Source organism: Drosophila subobscura, chromosome O (genome assembly GCF_008121235.1).
Source record: "Drosophila subobscura isolate 14011-0131.10 chromosome O, UCBerk_Dsub_1.0, whole genome shotgun sequence".
NCBI classification, from domain to species: Eukaryota; Metazoa; Arthropoda; class Insecta; order Diptera; family Drosophilidae; genus Drosophila; species Drosophila subobscura.
Window position 1 is genome coordinate 25940928 of NC_048533.1, and position 18519 is coordinate 25959446.

The 18519-nt window shown below is 49.8% G+C and overlaps 5 protein-coding genes across 5 annotated transcripts in view; 3 read left to right on the forward strand and 2 right to left on the reverse strand.

Moving 5' to 3' along the window:
• Positions 1–5608, reverse strand: part of LOC117898386 (G protein-coupled receptor kinase 2) — a 61342-nt gene extending 55734 nt beyond the window's left edge. Inside the window, exon 1 of the mRNA XM_034807741.1 lies at positions 4805–5608. The gene's annotated coding sequence lies outside the window, so the exon portion shown is untranslated. The remainder of the gene's footprint in view (positions 1–4804) is intronic.
• A 702-nt stretch (positions 5609–6310) lies between these two features.
• LOC117898385 (polyribonucleotide nucleotidyltransferase 1, mitochondrial) lies at positions 6311–8966 on the forward strand. Its single transcript, XM_034807740.1, has 4 exons — positions 6311–6535; positions 6603–7022; positions 7074–8294; positions 8355–8966. The coding sequence occupies exons 1-4, from the start codon at positions 6396–6398 to the stop codon at positions 8881–8883; spliced, it is 2310 nt and encodes a 769-aa protein (XP_034663631.1). The 5' UTR covers positions 6311–6395; the 3' UTR covers positions 8884–8966.
• A 238-nt stretch (positions 8967–9204) lies between these two features.
• On the reverse strand, positions 9205–15000 carry LOC117898384 (eIF-2-alpha kinase GCN2). The gene is made up of 10 exons (XM_034807739.1): positions 14627–15000; positions 14378–14550; positions 13811–14316; positions 13128–13755; positions 12494–13069; positions 12238–12426; positions 11671–12172; positions 10560–11612; positions 9527–10500; positions 9205–9464 (listed from the first exon to the last, which is right to left on the reverse strand). Exons 1-10 carry the CDS (start codon positions 14681–14683, stop codon positions 9338–9340), a joined length of 4785 nt encoding a protein of 1594 aa, XP_034663630.1. The 5' UTR covers positions 14684–15000; the 3' UTR covers positions 9205–9337.
• A 283-nt stretch (positions 15001–15283) lies between these two features.
• Positions 15284–16778, forward strand: LOC117898390. The gene is made up of 2 exons (XM_034807747.1): positions 15284–16322; positions 16374–16778. Exons 1-2 carry the CDS (start codon positions 15393–15395, stop codon positions 16641–16643), a joined length of 1200 nt encoding a protein of 399 aa, XP_034663638.1. The 5' UTR covers positions 15284–15392; the 3' UTR covers positions 16644–16778.
• Positions 16779–16798: 20 nt separating this feature from the next.
• Positions 16799–18377, forward strand: LOC117898389. Its single transcript, XM_034807745.1, has one exon. The coding sequence runs from the start codon at positions 16833–16835 to the stop codon at positions 18345–18347; it is 1515 nt and encodes a 504-aa protein (XP_034663636.1). The 5' UTR covers positions 16799–16832; the 3' UTR covers positions 18348–18377.
• The last annotated feature ends 142 nt before the right edge of the window (positions 18378–18519 follow it).

Below are 18519 nucleotides of genomic sequence, written 5' to 3' on the forward strand. Positions count from 1 at the left end.
TTGGAAAACGAATAAACTTTGGAAAAACGTTTAAAGAAACTAATGGAAATCTCAGGCAGTAGATGGAGAGGCACGGGTATCAGAAAGGAGAGTGAAAAGGGGGCGGGGGTGAAATGGAAGGTATGTACTTCTAGCCACAGGGAAAAGGATCTTGAGAGCGAGAGGAATGGGCGATATAGCGAGAAAACTATCAAAAGGGGGATGTCAAAACATATTTCACACATTCCAAAAAACTGATTCCAATGTTAACATTCTTGAAACAAGAACCAAAGTAAGGGTATGCATTGCTTCGACTACTTTCCCTCTACCTCTCCCTCTCCCTAGGTGTGCTCTCTCCCTTTCTGTTCTCCTGCTCTCCCTCTATGCTTACTGCTGCTTCTCCACAGTGCTGCTTCTCCTCAGTGCTGCTTCTCTCCTTTTCTCATTTGTCGCTGTTGCCAAGTCGCCAAACTTGGTCGAATCAGAGTGTCAAGGTGTTGGCCACATTGCGATGTGCGGCTGCTGCCTTATACCGCTAATGCTGTTGCTGTTTTCTGGTGTCGTCTCGGCTTCTGCTGTAGCTGCCACTTTATGCGTTCTGTTCTGCGAGGGTTCAATGCACAACTGATTGGTTTTTAAGTGCATGAGACATGTCCCGTCCGACAAACGCGAGTCACCTTTTTGCTCTGCCTCCGTTTCAGCCTGTGTTTTCGTTTGTTCCTCTTGCTTAAAAGTTTCAATGACACTTTGCATAATTTTTTGTGCGCATTTGATGCAAAAGAAGGAAAACATCCTTTGGTGATGGATCATGATGGGTGTTGACAATAAGGAAAATCCAATTTCTGGACCGCCCTCAAAAGCAAACTAAAAAGTGGTCTAGCAGCGGAACCCCATCGGAACCTCATTCTCAAGCGATGGAAAATAAGGTAAAGCTGTAATAGCATTCCGTCAAACCCGAAGGTGTGGAGGAGATGAGGGGGGCTACGGGATTCGGCCTTTAATCAAAACTGAAAAATAAAGAGAGACAACAGAAAAGCGTTCAAGCGGCATAAGCCCTTCAAAGCGGGAGGTTGGTTGGGAATCAGAGCCAAAATCAGAATCCAGGGAGGCAGAGAGCAGTCCTGGAAAAATGTCAAAAACAACTTTTATTTTTTACGATTTTTCAAGGGTAGAGGGGATTGAGCAGGGATTGTAGATGCCAGTGGGATGATTTTTTTTGTGCGTCTAGGGGATTCTAGAATGTAAAACGCTTTCTGGGTGGCAGACAAAAAAGTAAATAAAAATAAAAAGTGGGCCTCGGGCCTGGTTTCTATCCTAAGAAATCAGAGCCCCTTGAAATTGGTGGGTGGAAGACTCCCCTCTTTGAGCCAAAAAGTTTATCAAGGTCATTCACAGAAGGCTGTTTATGGCCCACTCCCACACTCCCATCCTGTCCACCTGTCAGCTGCTGTCTTGTTGATTAGCCAGAGAAATTTCATATCAAAACGAAGGGCAGGTGTCGGCCCATTCTCTCTAAGAGGATTTGCCGGGAAAGCTCTGAGCTTGTGTGGGGGCCAAATGCCATTGGGAATCAATTCTGTTGCCCTTTTTTGGTGGGGCAAATTGCGCTCCATCATCCTGCAACTGCCAGTCAAATTTGGCAGTGGTTTGGAAAATTCGTTGGCAGAATTCCCGTTCCGCCCCCGCCACTCATCAAAGTAGCCTAATGAAGTGGAAAAGTTTTTGCAACCACTATTAAACGAATTCCTGGACTCATTTCTGTCCGTCTGTGCGGACGTGTCTGTGAAATGTATCAGCAATTAGGAAAACCTTCCTCAAAAGCCAACAAAAGGCAACTATTTCTCCACTGATGTGCTACATCCGACGTTCACACGTGACTGCTGATTTTCTGTGTGTCCGTTCACTTAGGGGGGAAACACGTCTAAGAGAGACTGTTGGCTATTCCTACACCACCCCTAACATTCGTGCCCCAAATTGAAGTCTCACTTATAATTCAATTGACATTCGTTTGAGGGAAACATTTAGATGATTTTTCCGTAGTAGTTTTTTCTTTGTCTCTCAGAGTTCTTCTTCTATAAGCATTCCTCCATTTTCCAAACACAATTCTCACACACACTCGTGTTTTTTTTTCATTGGGAAACTTTAGCTGCAAGCCAAATTCTCATCTAATTGAATCCAGTTTTATGCAACACAAAGGAAATAAATCCCTTCTCTAAAAGAACTAAGGAAACCTGAACCCCTAAGAGAACAAATCAAATTTCTCAAGGGCTTTGCGGGGATTAATTAGATTTAGGGACGGAAAAATACACACAAAAGGATGACCCTAACAATGGCCATGACGAGAGGTTTGACAGCTCAACAGGAGAACTCTTTTCAAAAAAGTCAAAACCAACCACAAAAGTTAGTAAGTCGAAAGCAACAAAATAGAACAAAAATTGATTTAAGCTGATTTTCAAGGGCCAGCACTCGTTATTTCTTTTGCCACATTGTAGGGGCTGTATGGCACGCCCACTGCTGTTGCTGCTGGTGTTGGCAATTAATATCAATTCCCGTTTGGGCCATTAACATGGGCCAGAAAACATATTGGCTAACAAGTGTCAAAGTCGCGCCAAATTAGAGCCCGAAAGGCGACGACGACAGCGACAAGGATGATGATGACACGGCACGCGGACGAATGGATGGAGGGTTGAGGGGGGGCTACACAGGGCGTGGCTTTGAGCTGCGATTGGAATTAAGGATTGGTACCCCACTCTCTCTATGCCGCTCTCTCTTTCCTTTTCCCTTTCGATATCCTGCCAAGAGAGCAGCATGTGGCAGCCAATCCTCCCCCACAATCTAAATGGAGTTCCATTTCTACTTTCTACTTTCGACTTTGGGTTCTCGGGGTCTTGCCCCCAATTGATAATAATATTCGATTGCGTTTTGTTATTTGCTTTTGGGGTTGGGTCCTGCGCTTCGCCCATTGATAGTTTATTATTGTCTCTTGGAGTGGAGACCCACCAGACGATGACACACACAGGAGGAGGAGAATGAGGCGATACACATGTTTCGCCAATGGCCTACGTCACCCCATGGCCCAACACTTGTACTCTTCTTTATCCCCCCTATCACTTTCCCCGCTCAGTCAGTCTCTCTCTATCTCTCTCATTCCCTCGTGACGCAAGCCGGTTTGAGTGGCAATAGTTTTGACAGTTGAAAAGGGCGCCACATGGGGCACGACACGACACTTGTAGACACCACGTCATGGACGCTTTATCCGTCCTGCAGCAGTAGCGGATGGATTGACTTCACCCTCAGCGATGATGGCCGAAGCCAAAAAGCGGAAACGTTTATCAGCAAAATGCCAGGCAGGCTCCCTTTACAATTATGCAAAGACCTCGGGGGTCTCTCCCTCTCCCGCTCACTCTCTCCGGCAGCGGCAATCAGTGCGGCGCTCCTCCTTCCACTCGCGCACAGCACAATGACGTCTACAAACGACATCCACATCCACATCCACACACATACCCAGCTAAATGCAAAAGGAGATAAGGAATAACGAGAAAAACAACAACAACGAAAACAAAACCAGCAGCAGCAGCGTAAGGCAAATAAATATCCAAACACAATGAAATACACGACCGAGGGCCGTTTGAAAACTATTTTTGTATGTAAACCATTTGTCAGAGGCGGCGAAACATACACACACATTTATGGAAAGTGCTCTAGCATGATTTATTGTTTAAATAAAATTAGTTCTTTCGATTGGTTTTATGTTTATTTATAATTGGAACACTAATGGCAAGTGGGGAATGGTATTTCCACAAAGAGATACACGCTATTCAGGGTATTTTGTTTTTTAAACATTCCTTTAGTGTGGGAATACTTTTAATAGAGTTTTAAAGATCGTAAACCTATTAAAATGGAAAATGTGTACGAAAATTAAAGGAAGACATTGTATCGGTATGCAATCATGATGTTTTGTGAGAGATAGGATAGGGTCTCCATAAAGTACTTCACCAAATATCAACCGAATAAACACCACAAACATATCATTTCTTCTCAACTTGCAGAAATATATTCTAAGAGCTAAGAGGAGACACTGATGGAAACGCAGACTTATCAATATAATTACTAAAATTCTTCTACTATAGTGTTCCTTTATGTTTGATTTGTATGTTTCAAGAATGTTTAACCATCCCTCGTGAAAGGTCAATCGTAGTATGCGCGATGATGACAACAACAGAATGCGACGACAACCGGAAGAACGTCTAGCATAATGAGTTATAAATATACGTAAGCATATATGCATATTGTATGTATGTATGTACATATGTACATTGACTGTTGGTTTTGTATACCCGCAAGTATATGTAAGAGAGTGAACAAAGAAGAAGAAAAATAACCGCAAACGTAGCTGATAAGCGGCTGAAACGCCAACGCATTGCCGATTGGCTTTCACTTTCAATCAGCAGAAAAGCAAATGCAGAAAACGAGTGCGGGAGAGTGCTAAAGAGTAATTGCAGCAGTGGGAGAGAGAGATAGCAAGAGTAGGTCTTACTAGACACCACATCAAAGGCATTGCAATCGATTGGGAGGGGGCGCACTTAATGGAATTAACATGCAACAAGAGTAACAGGAACAGCAACAGCAACAAACGTGTGTAAATTACGGTAAAACACTTAAGCATTAAGTAATGCAGCCGTGTGAGAGCGAGAAAGCGAGCTAATGAGGTGTGACAATTATAACGGGACAGCTGAAGAGAGAGAGCGAGAGAGAGAGATCCTCCGCTCGCGGTAGAAGAATGCAGAGCGCTGCATGGATCTTTAAGAGGGGAGTGGGTGCTTACCTTTTACGACGTTTCTTATACCGTTTTATGCGCTGTTAATTTGGAATTTTTGCAACAATCAGCTGATAAGGCTATGTATGTGTGTGTATGTTTGATAAGAGCAGCGGTACCGCTTCCACCTTTCCTCTCTCTCTTACTTTCTTAGGTCGAGCACACAGACAGCATAAACAATTTTTATGGCAGAAGAAGAGTCTCTCTCGTGGGTCGTCGTCGTCGCGCGACAACGCCTAGATGGCAATTTTCCGGCTTTTCAGGAACGCGGTGGCGGCTGCAGCGTCTGCTAGCGGCACGCTTTCTCGCTTTTGGCTTTGGCTTTGCCTTTGATTTTTGCCTTTGGATTCTGGCTTTTGCTTTTGCTCTACCTGGCTTTGCGCGGGCTGCTTCTGTTGATGGATATACTATATTTCTCTGTTTTTCTTTTCAATTTGACCGCATTTGTCGAATTTGGTTTTCTTTTTGTTGTTTTGCGGCTCTCTTTGGCCGACACATACACTGGCACAGCACAGCACTTACACACACAGAAACACGGGCGCGCGGCGAACACACAAACACACCTATACACACGGCAGGCAGCGAGAAGAAATTTTTACGGGGCCGAAAATCAGTTGACAAAATCGGCTTGATTGCGGGGGCTACTGAAACACACGGCACACGAGTCAAAGACGAGCGGGGGGTGGTGTTCGAGCGCAATTGAACTTATTTTTGCATACGATTGCAATACACGCGTCTCACTCGATTTCTAGTAAATCATCCGCGATTGCAGAAGTGTACGGGTAAGAGTATGCGAGTTTTTGCGCAAGAAGTAAGTGAACGCAAGGTATATGAACATTTGGGGTAGCATTGCGACACTGGGCAACCACTAATGCCGAAATATCTGGCTTTTTTCTAGTAGCGGGAACAGCGGACATCGGAAATAAAAGATTTAGTTTGGTTGAAAATTGCATGGGCATTTCGCATTTTTCTATTGTACTATATATGTTTCAACTACATAAGCACTGCTAAAAGTATCTTAAAATTGAAAAACTAATTCTTAGCTCATTTTTGAACTAGCCTTTTTTACACAAAATACTGCAACACTGTTTGAAAGAACGAACGAAACATTTGTGCGCATGGTAAAGCAATGGATCGGGTGGGGGCGTATACAATGGTCAGCCAAATGCTTAGGTAGCTAATATCCCCTCTACCTTGTTTTAACTGCAAACTCACATGGTTGTTAAATAAATAAATTATTATTTAAGGTATGCATTTTTTGAAGAGAACAACTCTTGCTTCAAATGGTGTATGTGAACGCATGGTCTAGCCATAATAGGTAGGGGAGATTAGCCAACCAGCTGTTCAGTCACACACATGTTGCATACTCTACCTTACGATTAGGTAAGCCTATCTGTTTTCCAAGAAAATTCAATGAAAATACAAAAAAACCATCATAAATGGTACTATATACAAGGAATAAAACAAATTTATTTGTTTATCACACCGGATTTCCATTAATTTTATAAACCCTAGACTAAAGGTCATCAACAAGTCGTTGCAGCCGCCTCCAGCCGGTAGATTTTAGGTAACGCTGCCGCCTGGTTCCCGCTGCTGAACCATGATTTTCACGAGGAAAACAGTGAAATTGCTGAATTACCGCCTGAAAAGCCTCGCCTTCGCCCGCCTAAGTGTCCATCGATGCCTCCAGAGCAGCGCCGCCGGGGATGTGCCCTCCGTGGAGGTGAACTTCAGCAACGGGTGAGTGTCCATCCGCCCAGAGAGTGTCGTGCCCACAATCACTGAACATCATTCTCCTCCTCTGCAGACGTAACATGACGATCAGCTCGGGGAAGCTGGCGCGCTTTGCCAATGGCACTGCCGTCTGCCAGATGGGAGACACCGCCGTGATGGTGACGGCGGTGGCCAAGGCAAAGCCCACTCCCGGCCAGAACTTCATGCCGCTGGTAGTGGACTATCGCCTGAAGAACGCAGCCTCGGGGCGCATTCCCATGAACTTTATGCGCCGCGAGTTGGGGCCGTCCGAGAAGGAGATCTTGTCGGCGCGCCTGATCGATCGCTCGCTGCGTCCGCTCTTCAACAAGGATTACCGTACGGAGACGCAGCTGGTGTGCAACATGCTGGCCATGGATGCGGTGCACTCGCCCGACATTCTGGCCATCAATGCCGCCTCCATGGCGCTCTCCCTGAGCGACATACCCTGGAATGGACCGATTGGAGCTGTGCGGTGAGTGGAAGGCTTTTCCGGAGAAGAATCATAACTGAGTTTCGGTTTCAGGGTTGGCCTCTGCGATGGCGAGGTGCTGATCAATCCCACACGCCGGGAGCTGCAGTCCTCGCAACTGGACCTCGTGGTGTCGGCCACCAAACAGAACCTCGTGGTGATGCTCGAGGGCAAGGGGAATGTCGTGCTCATGCAGGACCTGCTGAAGGCCATCAAGCAGGGCACGAGGGAGGCACAGTTCATCATCCACGAGATCGAGCGCCTGCAGAAGGCCTACGGCAGGCTGAAACGCGAAGTGGATTCCTCGAACAAAGTGGATCCCGAGCTGCAGGATGCGGTGCGCAGCATGTGCGAGATGCGGCTGCGAGAGATCTTCCAGGATGCGAACCACGACAAGATCTCGCGCGACAATGCTGTGAATGAGGTGCGCTCGCATGTGATCGACAAGGTTTGGTCCTCCTATCCGGACACCGAGCCATCGGTGATCGGCGAGGAGTTCAATCAGACCTGCCGCTCGATCTTCCGCGAGCTGATTTTCGAACGGAATTATCGCTGCGATGGCAGGGACTATGACACGCTGCGGAACATCTCCTGCCAGGTGGACATGTACAAGCCGCTGCACGGCTCGGCGCTGTTTCAGCGCGGGCAGACGCAGGTCTTCTGCACCGTGAGTCTGGACTCCCCGGAGAGTGCCATGAAGCTGGACTCGCTCGCGGCCCTCGACAGTGGCGGCCTCAAGGCCAAGAACTTTATGCTCCACTACGAGTTCCCGCCATACGCCACGGGGGAGGTGGGCAGGATTGGGCCGTTGGGACGCAGGGAGCTGGGACACGGCGCCTTGGCGGAGAGATCTCTGCTGCCCACATTGCCACACGATTACCCCTTCACGGTGCGCCTCACCTCGGAGGTGCTCGAGTCGAACGGTTCCAGCAGCATGGCCAGCGTCTGCGGTGGGTCCCTGGCCCTGATGGATGCCGGCGTTCCGGTGAGCGCACCGGCGGCTGGCGTGGCCATTGGTTTGGTCACAAAGTACGAGAACAACGACACGAAACACCTGCAGGACTATCGCATTCTCACGGACATCCTGGGCATCGAGGACTACATGGGGGACATGGACATGAAGGTGGCGGGCACACGCAAAGGATTCACTGCCATCCAGGCGGATCTCAAGGTGCCTGGGATCCCATTGAAAGTGGTAATGGAATCGCTGCAGAAAGCCACCGATGCCAAGTCCAAAATATTGGACATAATGGCAGAGGCCATCCGAGAGCCACGGTGAGTGCCAAAAGGAATCGAATGCCCCTCTGGGATGCTCACAGATTTCTCTTCTTTCAGCAAATACCCAAAGGATAGCTGGCCCGTGAGCGAAACCCTAAACGTGGAGCCGCACCAGCGCTCTAAGTTGATTGGCCCCAGTGGCATGCACTTGAAACGCATCTACCTCGAAACGGGCGCCACTCTCACAGCCGCCGATGAGTGCAATTTCACCGTCTTTGCGCCCTCCCAGGCGGCCATGGACGAGGCCAAGGAACTCATCGAGGGATACATGGTGAAGGAGCGGATCCCCGACCTCGAGTTCGGGGGAATATACACTGCCAAAGTAACAGAGCTGCGGGATACGGGCGTCATGGTCATCCTGTATCCCAGCATGCCGCCAGCATTGCTGCACAATTCGCAGTTGGATCAGCGAAAGATTGGCCATCCCTCGGCCCTGGGCCTGGAGGTGGGCCAGGACATACAAGTCAAGTACTTCGGCCGCGATCCAGTGTCCGGTTTTATGCGGCTCTCGCGGAAAGTGCTGCAGGGCCCAGCCCTGGGCATTCCTCGATCATTCAATAAGGCGGCAGAAGAGAATGGCACGTGATCCGAAGGATCCTTAGGACATATTTGAAACTTTATTTGTGTGTGTTTAAAACGTATATAAAATATATTAGATGAAAGAATTAACCCCCCGAATGAATGTGGGACACAATCTCTTTGCTGCCAAGGCATCAAGTTTTGCTACTTAAATGTGTAAATGTTGGACAATCAGTACAAGTAAATTATATATCTTAAAATGTAGTTCTATGCGGGATAGGAATTCGCTGTTTTTTTGGTACTTATTCTTGGAACAATCTCGTGGGGGTAAAAGGAAAAGAAAAATCTTACTCTTGAAACGAAGTAAAGTCGAAACGAAACGAATTTAGATGGCATCGCAGCACACAGCCTCTTGTATCAATTTAAGTTAGATTTTGGCCAATTAGAACATTCTTTTTTAAAACTAATTTAAGCAGGTATTACTAGGTAATCCTTTCCTTTCGCTCCTTTCCTTTGGGTGCTCAAATAATCACACGATAGTAGGAATCGGATATGCTGTACAAGGCAACAATTGGTGTCTTGGCATCGCTCAGATAGTCCACAACTTCGTCATGTATCTCCGTTATGTAGCGTTTGTATTTTGGAAATCTAAAAGTAAAGGAATCATCCATTAGGGAACGTCCTTTGGTTGCCAGAATCATCACACAAACCTTTCGATAACAAAATTAAATTCCGGTTCAGTCTCTTTCTTGCGTATCTCGCGCGGATTTATGGCACCCACAAAGGCATTTACCACTGCCGGTGGCAGCTCTACAACCAGCACCACAAACGACTCCTTCTTCATGAACTGCGCCAGCGTGGAGCCCATCTGCTGAGCCACCTGGTTCTCCAGACGTCGCTTGTAGTTTGCCGTGGGTTTGTCATGCGTGAGGAACGTAACCTGGACATTGGGCAGCTGGCTGTAGCTGTTCTTGATCGACACATTCGATGCGGAGGTGCTCAAGCCATTGCCATCGCCACCGCCACGATCTCTGCCACTGCTGCTGCCACCGCCAGTGCTCAGGTTGGACAGCTGACTGGCCGAGTAGTCCACCGATGCGCCATTCGCAGTCTCTGCACGCAGAAGTTTTTGTATAAAGTCCACCAGTTCCGCCCTGTTCACATGGCGCTCCTGGAATCGCTCTCTTTCGAAGGAGCGCACCCGCAGCGAGCCATTCTCTGCCACCAGGATGACGTGCAGTGCTCCGAGTCGCGCCAAATCCTGAGCCTCATCGCCGGCACCGCTGGCCGTCTCCACAATGCCGCATCTGATGCCCACCGACCAGAGCAGGCGCATGATGTACGTCACATCCTTGAGCGGTGGCCGTGTGCCGCACACGCAGATGCCCACATCGATGGCACGGCAATCCTTGGCATACTCCACACCCACTGCAGCCACCAGCTTGTCCAGCGAGAAGGATAATCCCGCGCCACTGAGCACACCACGCGGTGGCAGCGTTTGATTGTAGCTCTGCGCCTGCCGCTGAAACTCGTGGAGCATGGCATCGTAGCGCTCGCCCACAGCCAGCACCGAGGGATTGCCCGAACGATTGGGCTTCAGATCGGCTGTCATTTGCCACACGATGCCGCCGCTGCTAGCGCGCTCGAAACTGATGGGCAGACCGGCCCAAATGTGAATGGGACACTGGGGATAGAGCATTGAAATTACTTCAATCAGAAATCTTTTGCATGCTTTAGACTCACGGTTACGCCGAGACTGTACGCCAGTTCCACCACAGTCTCCAGTTCGCGCAGTGCGCAACGCGCCAGGGATGCCGCCTCGCCCTTGCCACGCATCAGCGACTTCAGCGCGGACTCATCCACGCTGCTGCGTGAGCCAGTCAGCAGAAAGTTGGCCAACAGCATGTCCATGAGGGTCTGGGCGGAGGTGCGCGACTTCTCCATGATGACCGTAATGCTGGAGTGGAACTGAAAGCGTGAGATGCGAGACTCAATAAAGTCCATGGTGCCCTCGAACAGGGCGCCATATTGAGATTTGGGAACGTTGCAGAAAATGAGAATGGCCCTCAGTAAATTCGTGTGGTTCATGCGGATGGCAATGTTACGTTCGCGCAGGCGCGGCAGCTCGCTGGTGATCTCAAAGGCCAGAGAGAGCAGCTCAGCATCCACCAGATGGCTGCCAGCGGAGGGTGTGATGATGTCGAAGGAGCACTCGTAGTTCTGCTTCGGATGGAAGTTGAAGACGCGCTCCTCGCGGTACACACGATCCACGCAATAGCGACGAATGAGATTCACTCCATTCATGGTGACATGGCGGGCAAACTGGGTCCGCAGATCGCAGGGCAGGACCACAACGCAGCCGGAGTGGGTCATCAGGTGCACGGCATTGGCATTGGCGCTGGCACTGCAGTTGCGCGAGGAAAGCGGCGACAGCAGCGGCGAATCCACTTCGATGGCTCCGTGCTTGCGGAAGAGATTCACGACTTTGGCCTTGACAAACTCAAAGACCGGATTGAGGGACACAATGTCGTCGATGACGATGGCCGAGTTCCACGATTTCATTGCCCGACTGCTGCCCAAATGGTAGGTGTGCTCCAGCACCTCATCGCTCTCCTGCTGCAGGCAGCGAGCCACCAGATTCTTGTAGGCTTTGCTCTGGGGATTGGCCAAGGCATGGCGCAGCATTTCCTGCAGTTCATTGGCCTCCAGCTCCGCCGGCGGCACGAGGTCCGAGATGAGCAGCTCCTCTGCTGTGGGCCGCTGTGCGGGATCGTGGCTCAGCAGCCAGCGAAGCATCTGCCAAAGGAGATTTCAAATTGGGTTTAAAAGCTCGAAACAGAGAGGAACGCCTCACCTTTACGGTCTTCTCGTATTTGACATCTTTCAGCATGCCCTCGGGTATCGTTATGCAGACATTCCTCAGTGCCATTATGGTCTGCGCTCGCTCCATGCTCGTGTCAAAGGGCGGCTGGCACATCTCAAACAGAATGATGCCCAGCGTGTACATATCCACCTTCTGGTTGTATACCGACTTGGAGGCATTGCCCGTCAGCTCGGGTGCCACGTACAGAGTGGTGCCCACTTTCCCAGTGCCCGTGCCATCCTCTGTGCTGGTTATGTGCGCCGGCTGTGCCGGCAAGGGATACTCGTGGGCCTGCAGGGCCAGGAAACTGGTGGTGGCCAGGCCAAAGTCTCCAATTTTGATTTGATCATGGGAATCCAAGAAGATATTCACAGGCTTCAGGTCACGATGGATGATGCCCTGCTGATGGATGTGCGAAAGGCCCTCGGCAATCTCCCGAAACAAACGCCACAAGCGATCTGTATTCTCAAACAAATTGTCATCGATGGCGGTGCTAAAAGAGCAAGAAAGAAAGAGATTAGAAAGAAGGTCCTGGAGCAGATGGGACCCTCTGCTCACCGCAATGTGCACTTCTCGCAGAACTCCATTTGAATGTACATCACTTGCATTAAGGGACGCGGCGAGTGGGTTCTTCCTCTGGTGGAGTCATCATCGTCGTTGTCCTCGTCATTGTCGTAGACAGCCACCTGACCATCCGAGTCCACAAACTCAATGCCATCATCCGAATCGGAATCCTCCACGGTGGGTCTGCCAAAAAATCACAGAAATCACAAACTTTATATGGAAACGGGGGGAGGAGAGACTGGTTGCCTACATGTAAGCATTCCACATGCTCGACGAACTATCCTCCTCCTCATCCTCTTCGACTGTGATGCCCAGCTGCGGGGATTTCGCTGGCTTCACGCTTAGTTCCTGCTGGCTCTGCGACCACTCGCCACCGATCAGTTTGTCCATTTCCGCTGCATCGGCATCGTTTACGCTCTCGATCCAACTGTTGAAGTAACGCACCACATTCTCGTGGTTCAGGCGGGAGAGCAGCTCCACTTCGCGCGTCATCTTCTTGTACAGTTGGCGACTTCTGGCGGGCAGGGGTATGCGCTTGATGGCATACTCCCTGTTGTCGAGGATGTTGCGCACCTTTAGGACATCCCCGAAGGCACCTTTGCCCAGATACATGAGCACCTCGAACTCGGTTCGCAGGCGGGATTGACTCAGAGCCAGTGTGGGTATTTGGTAGGGCATGGGCGGCCCCGTGCGCTGTGCAGGAATGGAGTTCCTTTGCTGTGGCAGCAGCTGCTGCTGCTGCTGTTGCTGGCCATTGTCAACATAGAAGCGCAGGAAGGGATGCTCCAGCAGCTCCGAGGCGGAGAGCGTGCGATCTGAATTGCATCTGTAAATACAGGCAGATTAGCAGTGGCCCTCAGGGGACATTCGCTGCCTCCACTCACTTGTCCACAAAGTCACGCATCTCGTAGCTATTCGTTGGCATCAGTGCCTCGACCAGGGCACCCAATGCCGGCAAATCTCCCTGACTGCTGCTCTGCCCTGCGCCGCCAATTAGCTCGAGGAGATTGGGAACCAGCGAGAAGTCCGTGCAGCGCACCGTTCCCGTGTTGTCCATGAAGACTGTGCTGTCCAGCAAGTGGCTGTGACAGACGCCTTTGTTGTGGAGGAACACGAGGGCATCCAGCACGCCGCGGGCCACCATGCGCGCCCCGTCCATGCACCAGCCCAGCGAGGAGGAGATGCTAAAGACACTCGCACCCAGGAGGAAATCCTGCACCAGATAGACGAGGAGTCCCTCCTTCCGCTTGATGCACAGCACGCACTCGTACTGGATGAGGTTCTTGTGCTGCAGCTGGGACAGTGTGGCCACCTGCTTCTCAATGGACGCAATCACATCGTCCACGCGATGATTCCCAAGGCACTTGGGCTCGTTGCCCCAGTGGCACTTGCCGCTGCCGCTGCACGGCTGCTCGATCTGCGCATACTTGATGTTCCACTCCGTGATGTACAGCAGCTGGCCGCAGTGCATATCGATGCCCACATAGGCAATAAATCCGCGCTGCGAATGACCTGCAAGAGGGAAAATAAATTAATACTTTCGCTTGGCAGGGGAACCCTGACCTACCCAAACAGCAGCCCCGTTGAATTTGCCGGCCCACCTTGTGGAAGTACAGTGTCTCTGTGCTGCGATGATCCAGGCATTTGTTCGGATACATGTGGCCACGGTAGTAGGGCGAGGAGTTCTCCGAGCTCTCCGATGAGCTGGCGTGACGATTGTTCGATTCGCTCATGCTGCGACGCGGCTCTCCGCGCCGCTTGGCCTCCGTTTTGAACATTTCCTTGCGGCGCTCCACCTCATCGATGAGCGTCTGCCGCTCGAGCGTCTCTTTTTGTATCTTGATGTCCAACAGCTCCTGTTCCCGCTTCTGTTTGTCCTGCAGCATTTGGTCGTAGAAAGAACCCTTGGGCGGCTTATTGTGCTGCAGGAGAAAGGCCTGCACGGTCTGTGCCAGCTCGTAGATCATCACTTCGCCACGTAACTCCTCCGATTGTGCCTTCAGCTGGCCACGCAGTGCGTCCAGCAGCTGATCCGACATTCCCTTGGACTCTTCCAGGGCGATTTTTGGTGTGCTGAAAGGGAAACTTGAAGATTAGCCAAGGCTGGCGGCGTGTCTCGTTGCAGCTATCGCACATTTTTGGGTATTTGGAGGGACATGTTACATGAAGTTTGGTGCAGACATAGGCCTGCGGCTGACCATTGGACGAGTCCCGCAGCGGCGTCAGCAGGATCTTGATGTCCGTGGGTTTCCATTGGTTGGGATCGCTCTGTGGCCGCAGATCCTCCACATCCGCACCGAATATGGCCTGTAAATGAAAAACTCCGCAGTTATTTCGTCACTTCGGAAAATGCGCAACAGCTATCCCCCGCCCTCTCCATCACCTTTATGACCTCCAGCTCCTGTGTCTGCCTGTCGCGAAAAGATTCCTTTGCTGCCATTTCGTCATCAAATCTCAATTGGAATCTCAGAAGCCCCTAAAAGGGCAGGGAGTCGAAATACAATACTGCAGAGTCGTCTGTGATTTCCGCCGTGTTATAATTTTTGCGGCCGGTGAAACATTTTTTCTGCTCTAGCAGCTGTTTCCCCATCAGCTGCGAACTGCATAACTTTGTTGCTGTTCTCGCTTTGTAGCAGCTGCCAAATGTATTCCTAATGGAATTTTTATCTATTTTAGTGCACAAATACTGCAACTTGTTGCTTTTTTGAGAGTTTCTTTGAGTAAAGTTTTTAATTTTTCGTTCTAAAGCAGTGTGACCGCGTTTTTTTCGATCAAATATACCAAAGCCGCTCAGAAACATATGTTTCCGCGATTTCGATATTGGAAGTTGGAAACAAAACGTGTTTGTATATCGATATTCATCAGAATTTAAAGGTTGATGTCTAGTTTTGTGGGACTAGGCCAATTTGGCCGAATTTTTACAGAAATCCTCGCTTTAAAATGGAGCAAAGTTAACAATGCTTTTAATTCTTTGAGTTATTTAAAGAAGCTCTTCTAAATCTGAAGCTATCGATACATATGAATTGTGCATTGCAATAATCGCAAAACCTCCAAGTAACGGTGCTTTGTGCTTTGTTTATTTGTGCGTCTTTAGTGATGTTTTAGATTTTCTGCATTTTCTGCTACACTTCCATTAAAAGTTACCAGTAATGATGGAGGAAACTCGCGTCGTGGTGCTACTAGGTAACACCAAGCCAGGGTTACCAGCTATAGAGCCATCTGGCGATACATTCACTGGAACTCCGCCTGGACGGGGTCCGCCGCCACAGGTGGACGCATTCGAAAATGGTGGACAGGTTAGCATTTTGGATGAGAAAACTCTGCGGCTGGTGTACTGCCAGAACGCCTCCAAGCCGCATTTGCTGATGGCCCAGAGTTGCCACTTTGATGTGCTCACCGACAAGGAGAACGAGAACGAGCTGCCGGCGGTGCTCCAAGCCATGTTCGTGGATCGGCGTGATGGCTTCATTATGCACCTGAAGGTGGAGCGGGAATGCCATTTGATGTTTCTGCTGGACGCTTTGGTGATTCAGTTAAAGGCGAAGCTGCAGCGTGGATCCCTGAGGCTAGTTGGTGGAACTGTGCGATTCAGGAAGCTGCTGGAGGATGACCGTGGTGGCGAGGGGGGAAACACTTTGGAGACGCACTTCGCCTTCAATAACGTCCACGGACTGATGACCTGGCTGCTGAATCAGTACCGCATGCGAGCGGACTTGAGCACTGGACCCGGCCACGAGGCCCTGGAGGTCGAGTACTTTGTGTCCCACTTGGAGCAGGATCTGAAATTTAATGTGCGACTTTATGTACTCCTTGTGGCCATGGAGGAGCTGAGCGTGAGCTCGTTGTGCGGTTTGCGTTGCTACTTCAGCGATGATTGGCTGACTTCCGCTTTGGTGGCCACGGAACTAACATCCTTCATCCAGGAAGCAGCGGATGAGCCGCGTAGCAAGCCCCTGTACATGCTCGTACTTTTCCATGTGCTGGCTACGGGCCACCAGGTGGATGCCAAAAATGTTCAGCTTCTGAGTTTGGCGCATCTGATTAGCCGACGTCAGCATTCGCAGCATCAGGATCAAATGGTAAGTGGATTGGTTTCAGAATTGAATTCATTTCTCATCATTTGCTTTCAGTCTTCGACCAGCAGCTCTTTGTCTCAGCCCAGCCAATCTGAGATGTGTCAGCAGGCGCTGAATGATGGCTTCAAGCTTGTCCACGACTCCCTTCTGCAGTACGTGCGCCAGACGGAGCAAATGAAGCGTTGCCGTCAAGTGTTCGACGAGCATTTGGCCGAGTACGAGGAGCTGCTCCTGCAGATAGCCAACACGGAGCTGCGACACATGCTGCAGGCCTCCCAGTCGAGTCTACTGCAACTCACCAGCCTGTTGGAGAAGCGTTCGTAGAGAATCTTCAGTTGTCCTTTGTTGTATCCGTAACTATAACTTTTCAAATATGTTTTACTCCTTTCCAAATCACTCATAATTTTTGTTTTAGTTTAGATTTATAAAGATCATGCCGTAATCTAAAAACAAAAACAATTTTTAAAGCAATCCAAATTTCAGTTAACGTATTTGTAAAACTCGCAAACGAAAATGAATTCGAAGGCGACGAGCAAGCGAATGCATCATGTGATGGTGTCCCTAACAGAATCTAATCGCCGCTACCACACCGAAACGTTGGAGGGCAGCAGCTTGGATGGTGAATTCAAAATTCTCGATCGGAAATCCGTGCTGCTGCGCATGCCCTCGGCAGCGGCAGGGACATCCAAGTCGAAACAGGCAGATGTGCCGCGTTATTATCGCCATCTCGAGTTCGATGCGATCGGCTACGACCACGAGCCGCATGTGCGGGAGCAGTTGAGTGATCTGGTGGAGAACATGTTCCGTCATCGTCTTAATGGGTGTCTGCTGCGTCTGACCCCGCACCGCTCTAGCAATATAAACCAGCTGACGCGCGTCTTGGTGAGCGAGGTGGACAGCATAATGCTGATGCTACGCTTCCGCCTAAAGTCCATCAATGTGGACTACTTTGATCTGCGCAAGTTTGACATGGCCAATATGCTGCTGGAGCAAGGCGCATCAATGCAGGCGCTGAATCGTCGACAAGTACATCAGAGCGGGCGCATCCTACAGAGCACACGAGAGCTGTTGCAGTGGCTGCTCAACGATTTCACCTCCATCCGGGGACGTGCAGTGGGCGACGACTACATTGACATTCAGTTTGTCTTTCGCGATGGCCAGCATGCGATTCGCAAGCTGCACTTAACCATTTTTCAGGTGTTTGGCGGTGAGGAACGACAGGACATGGCTGACTTCTTCCGGACCTTGCCGCTGGGGAAGCAAAGCAACAGCGCGCTGCTCACCGACTGTATCCGAGAGTCGTTCGACTTTCAGCGTCCCATGCGCACTGTGGTAATGTTTGAGCTGCCGCTGGGACGGGAATCGCCAGCTCAGATGATGCGGAAAATACTGAAATTAGCCGATGTGGCGTACGTGTCCATCGAGAAGGCATACAGCGCAGCCAAGAATCCAATAAAATCAGCTTCACGGAGCTCCACGAATCTGCTGAAAATCACGCCGAGTTGCAGCTTCAGGAACACTTTCCAATCAGTGCCAAATATTTCAGACCCTTTGCTGCGTCGCGGGCGAAAACTCTCAAGTGAGGATTACAACAGTCTCGCCTACTGGTACAATCGCATCGACTCGAAGCTCCTGGAACTGCAGCTCAGCATGGATGAGCACTATATGGCACTGTATCGCCGAAAGGGTTTGGAGATTTGCAACGAACTTCGATCCATGGAACAGAATGCAGATTTAGAGACTGACGAAAGCGGCGGCGATGGCAGGCCGCTGCCAAGCACCATCAACCAGGAGGAGGAGCAAGCTTCTATAAGCATGTACACGGAGCTGCTGAAGCAGTTCCGCAAGCTAGAGATCGATGTGAAGAAGACAGCCTTTGCGGCCACATTGAAGGGTTACATCAGCAACAAAAATTACGAACTGGCGGAGATGGAGAAGGCGTTCAAGCTAAAGGCAGTTGAAAGTATGAGACTTCAGTTGATTGAGTTTATGAAACCAGAACAGGAACAGGAACCAAACTTGAACTGATCATTACAGCCATTTGTCTGAGTATTGTTACATTTTTCAAGAAATATAAAGCACAGGATTTGTAGGGGGTATACGTAGGTATATAATTTAATATACATTTATATATAAATACAATATTATTGTCAACAATATGTTTCATAGTAGTTTAAACAGATTCCCCAGCTGCGGCTTC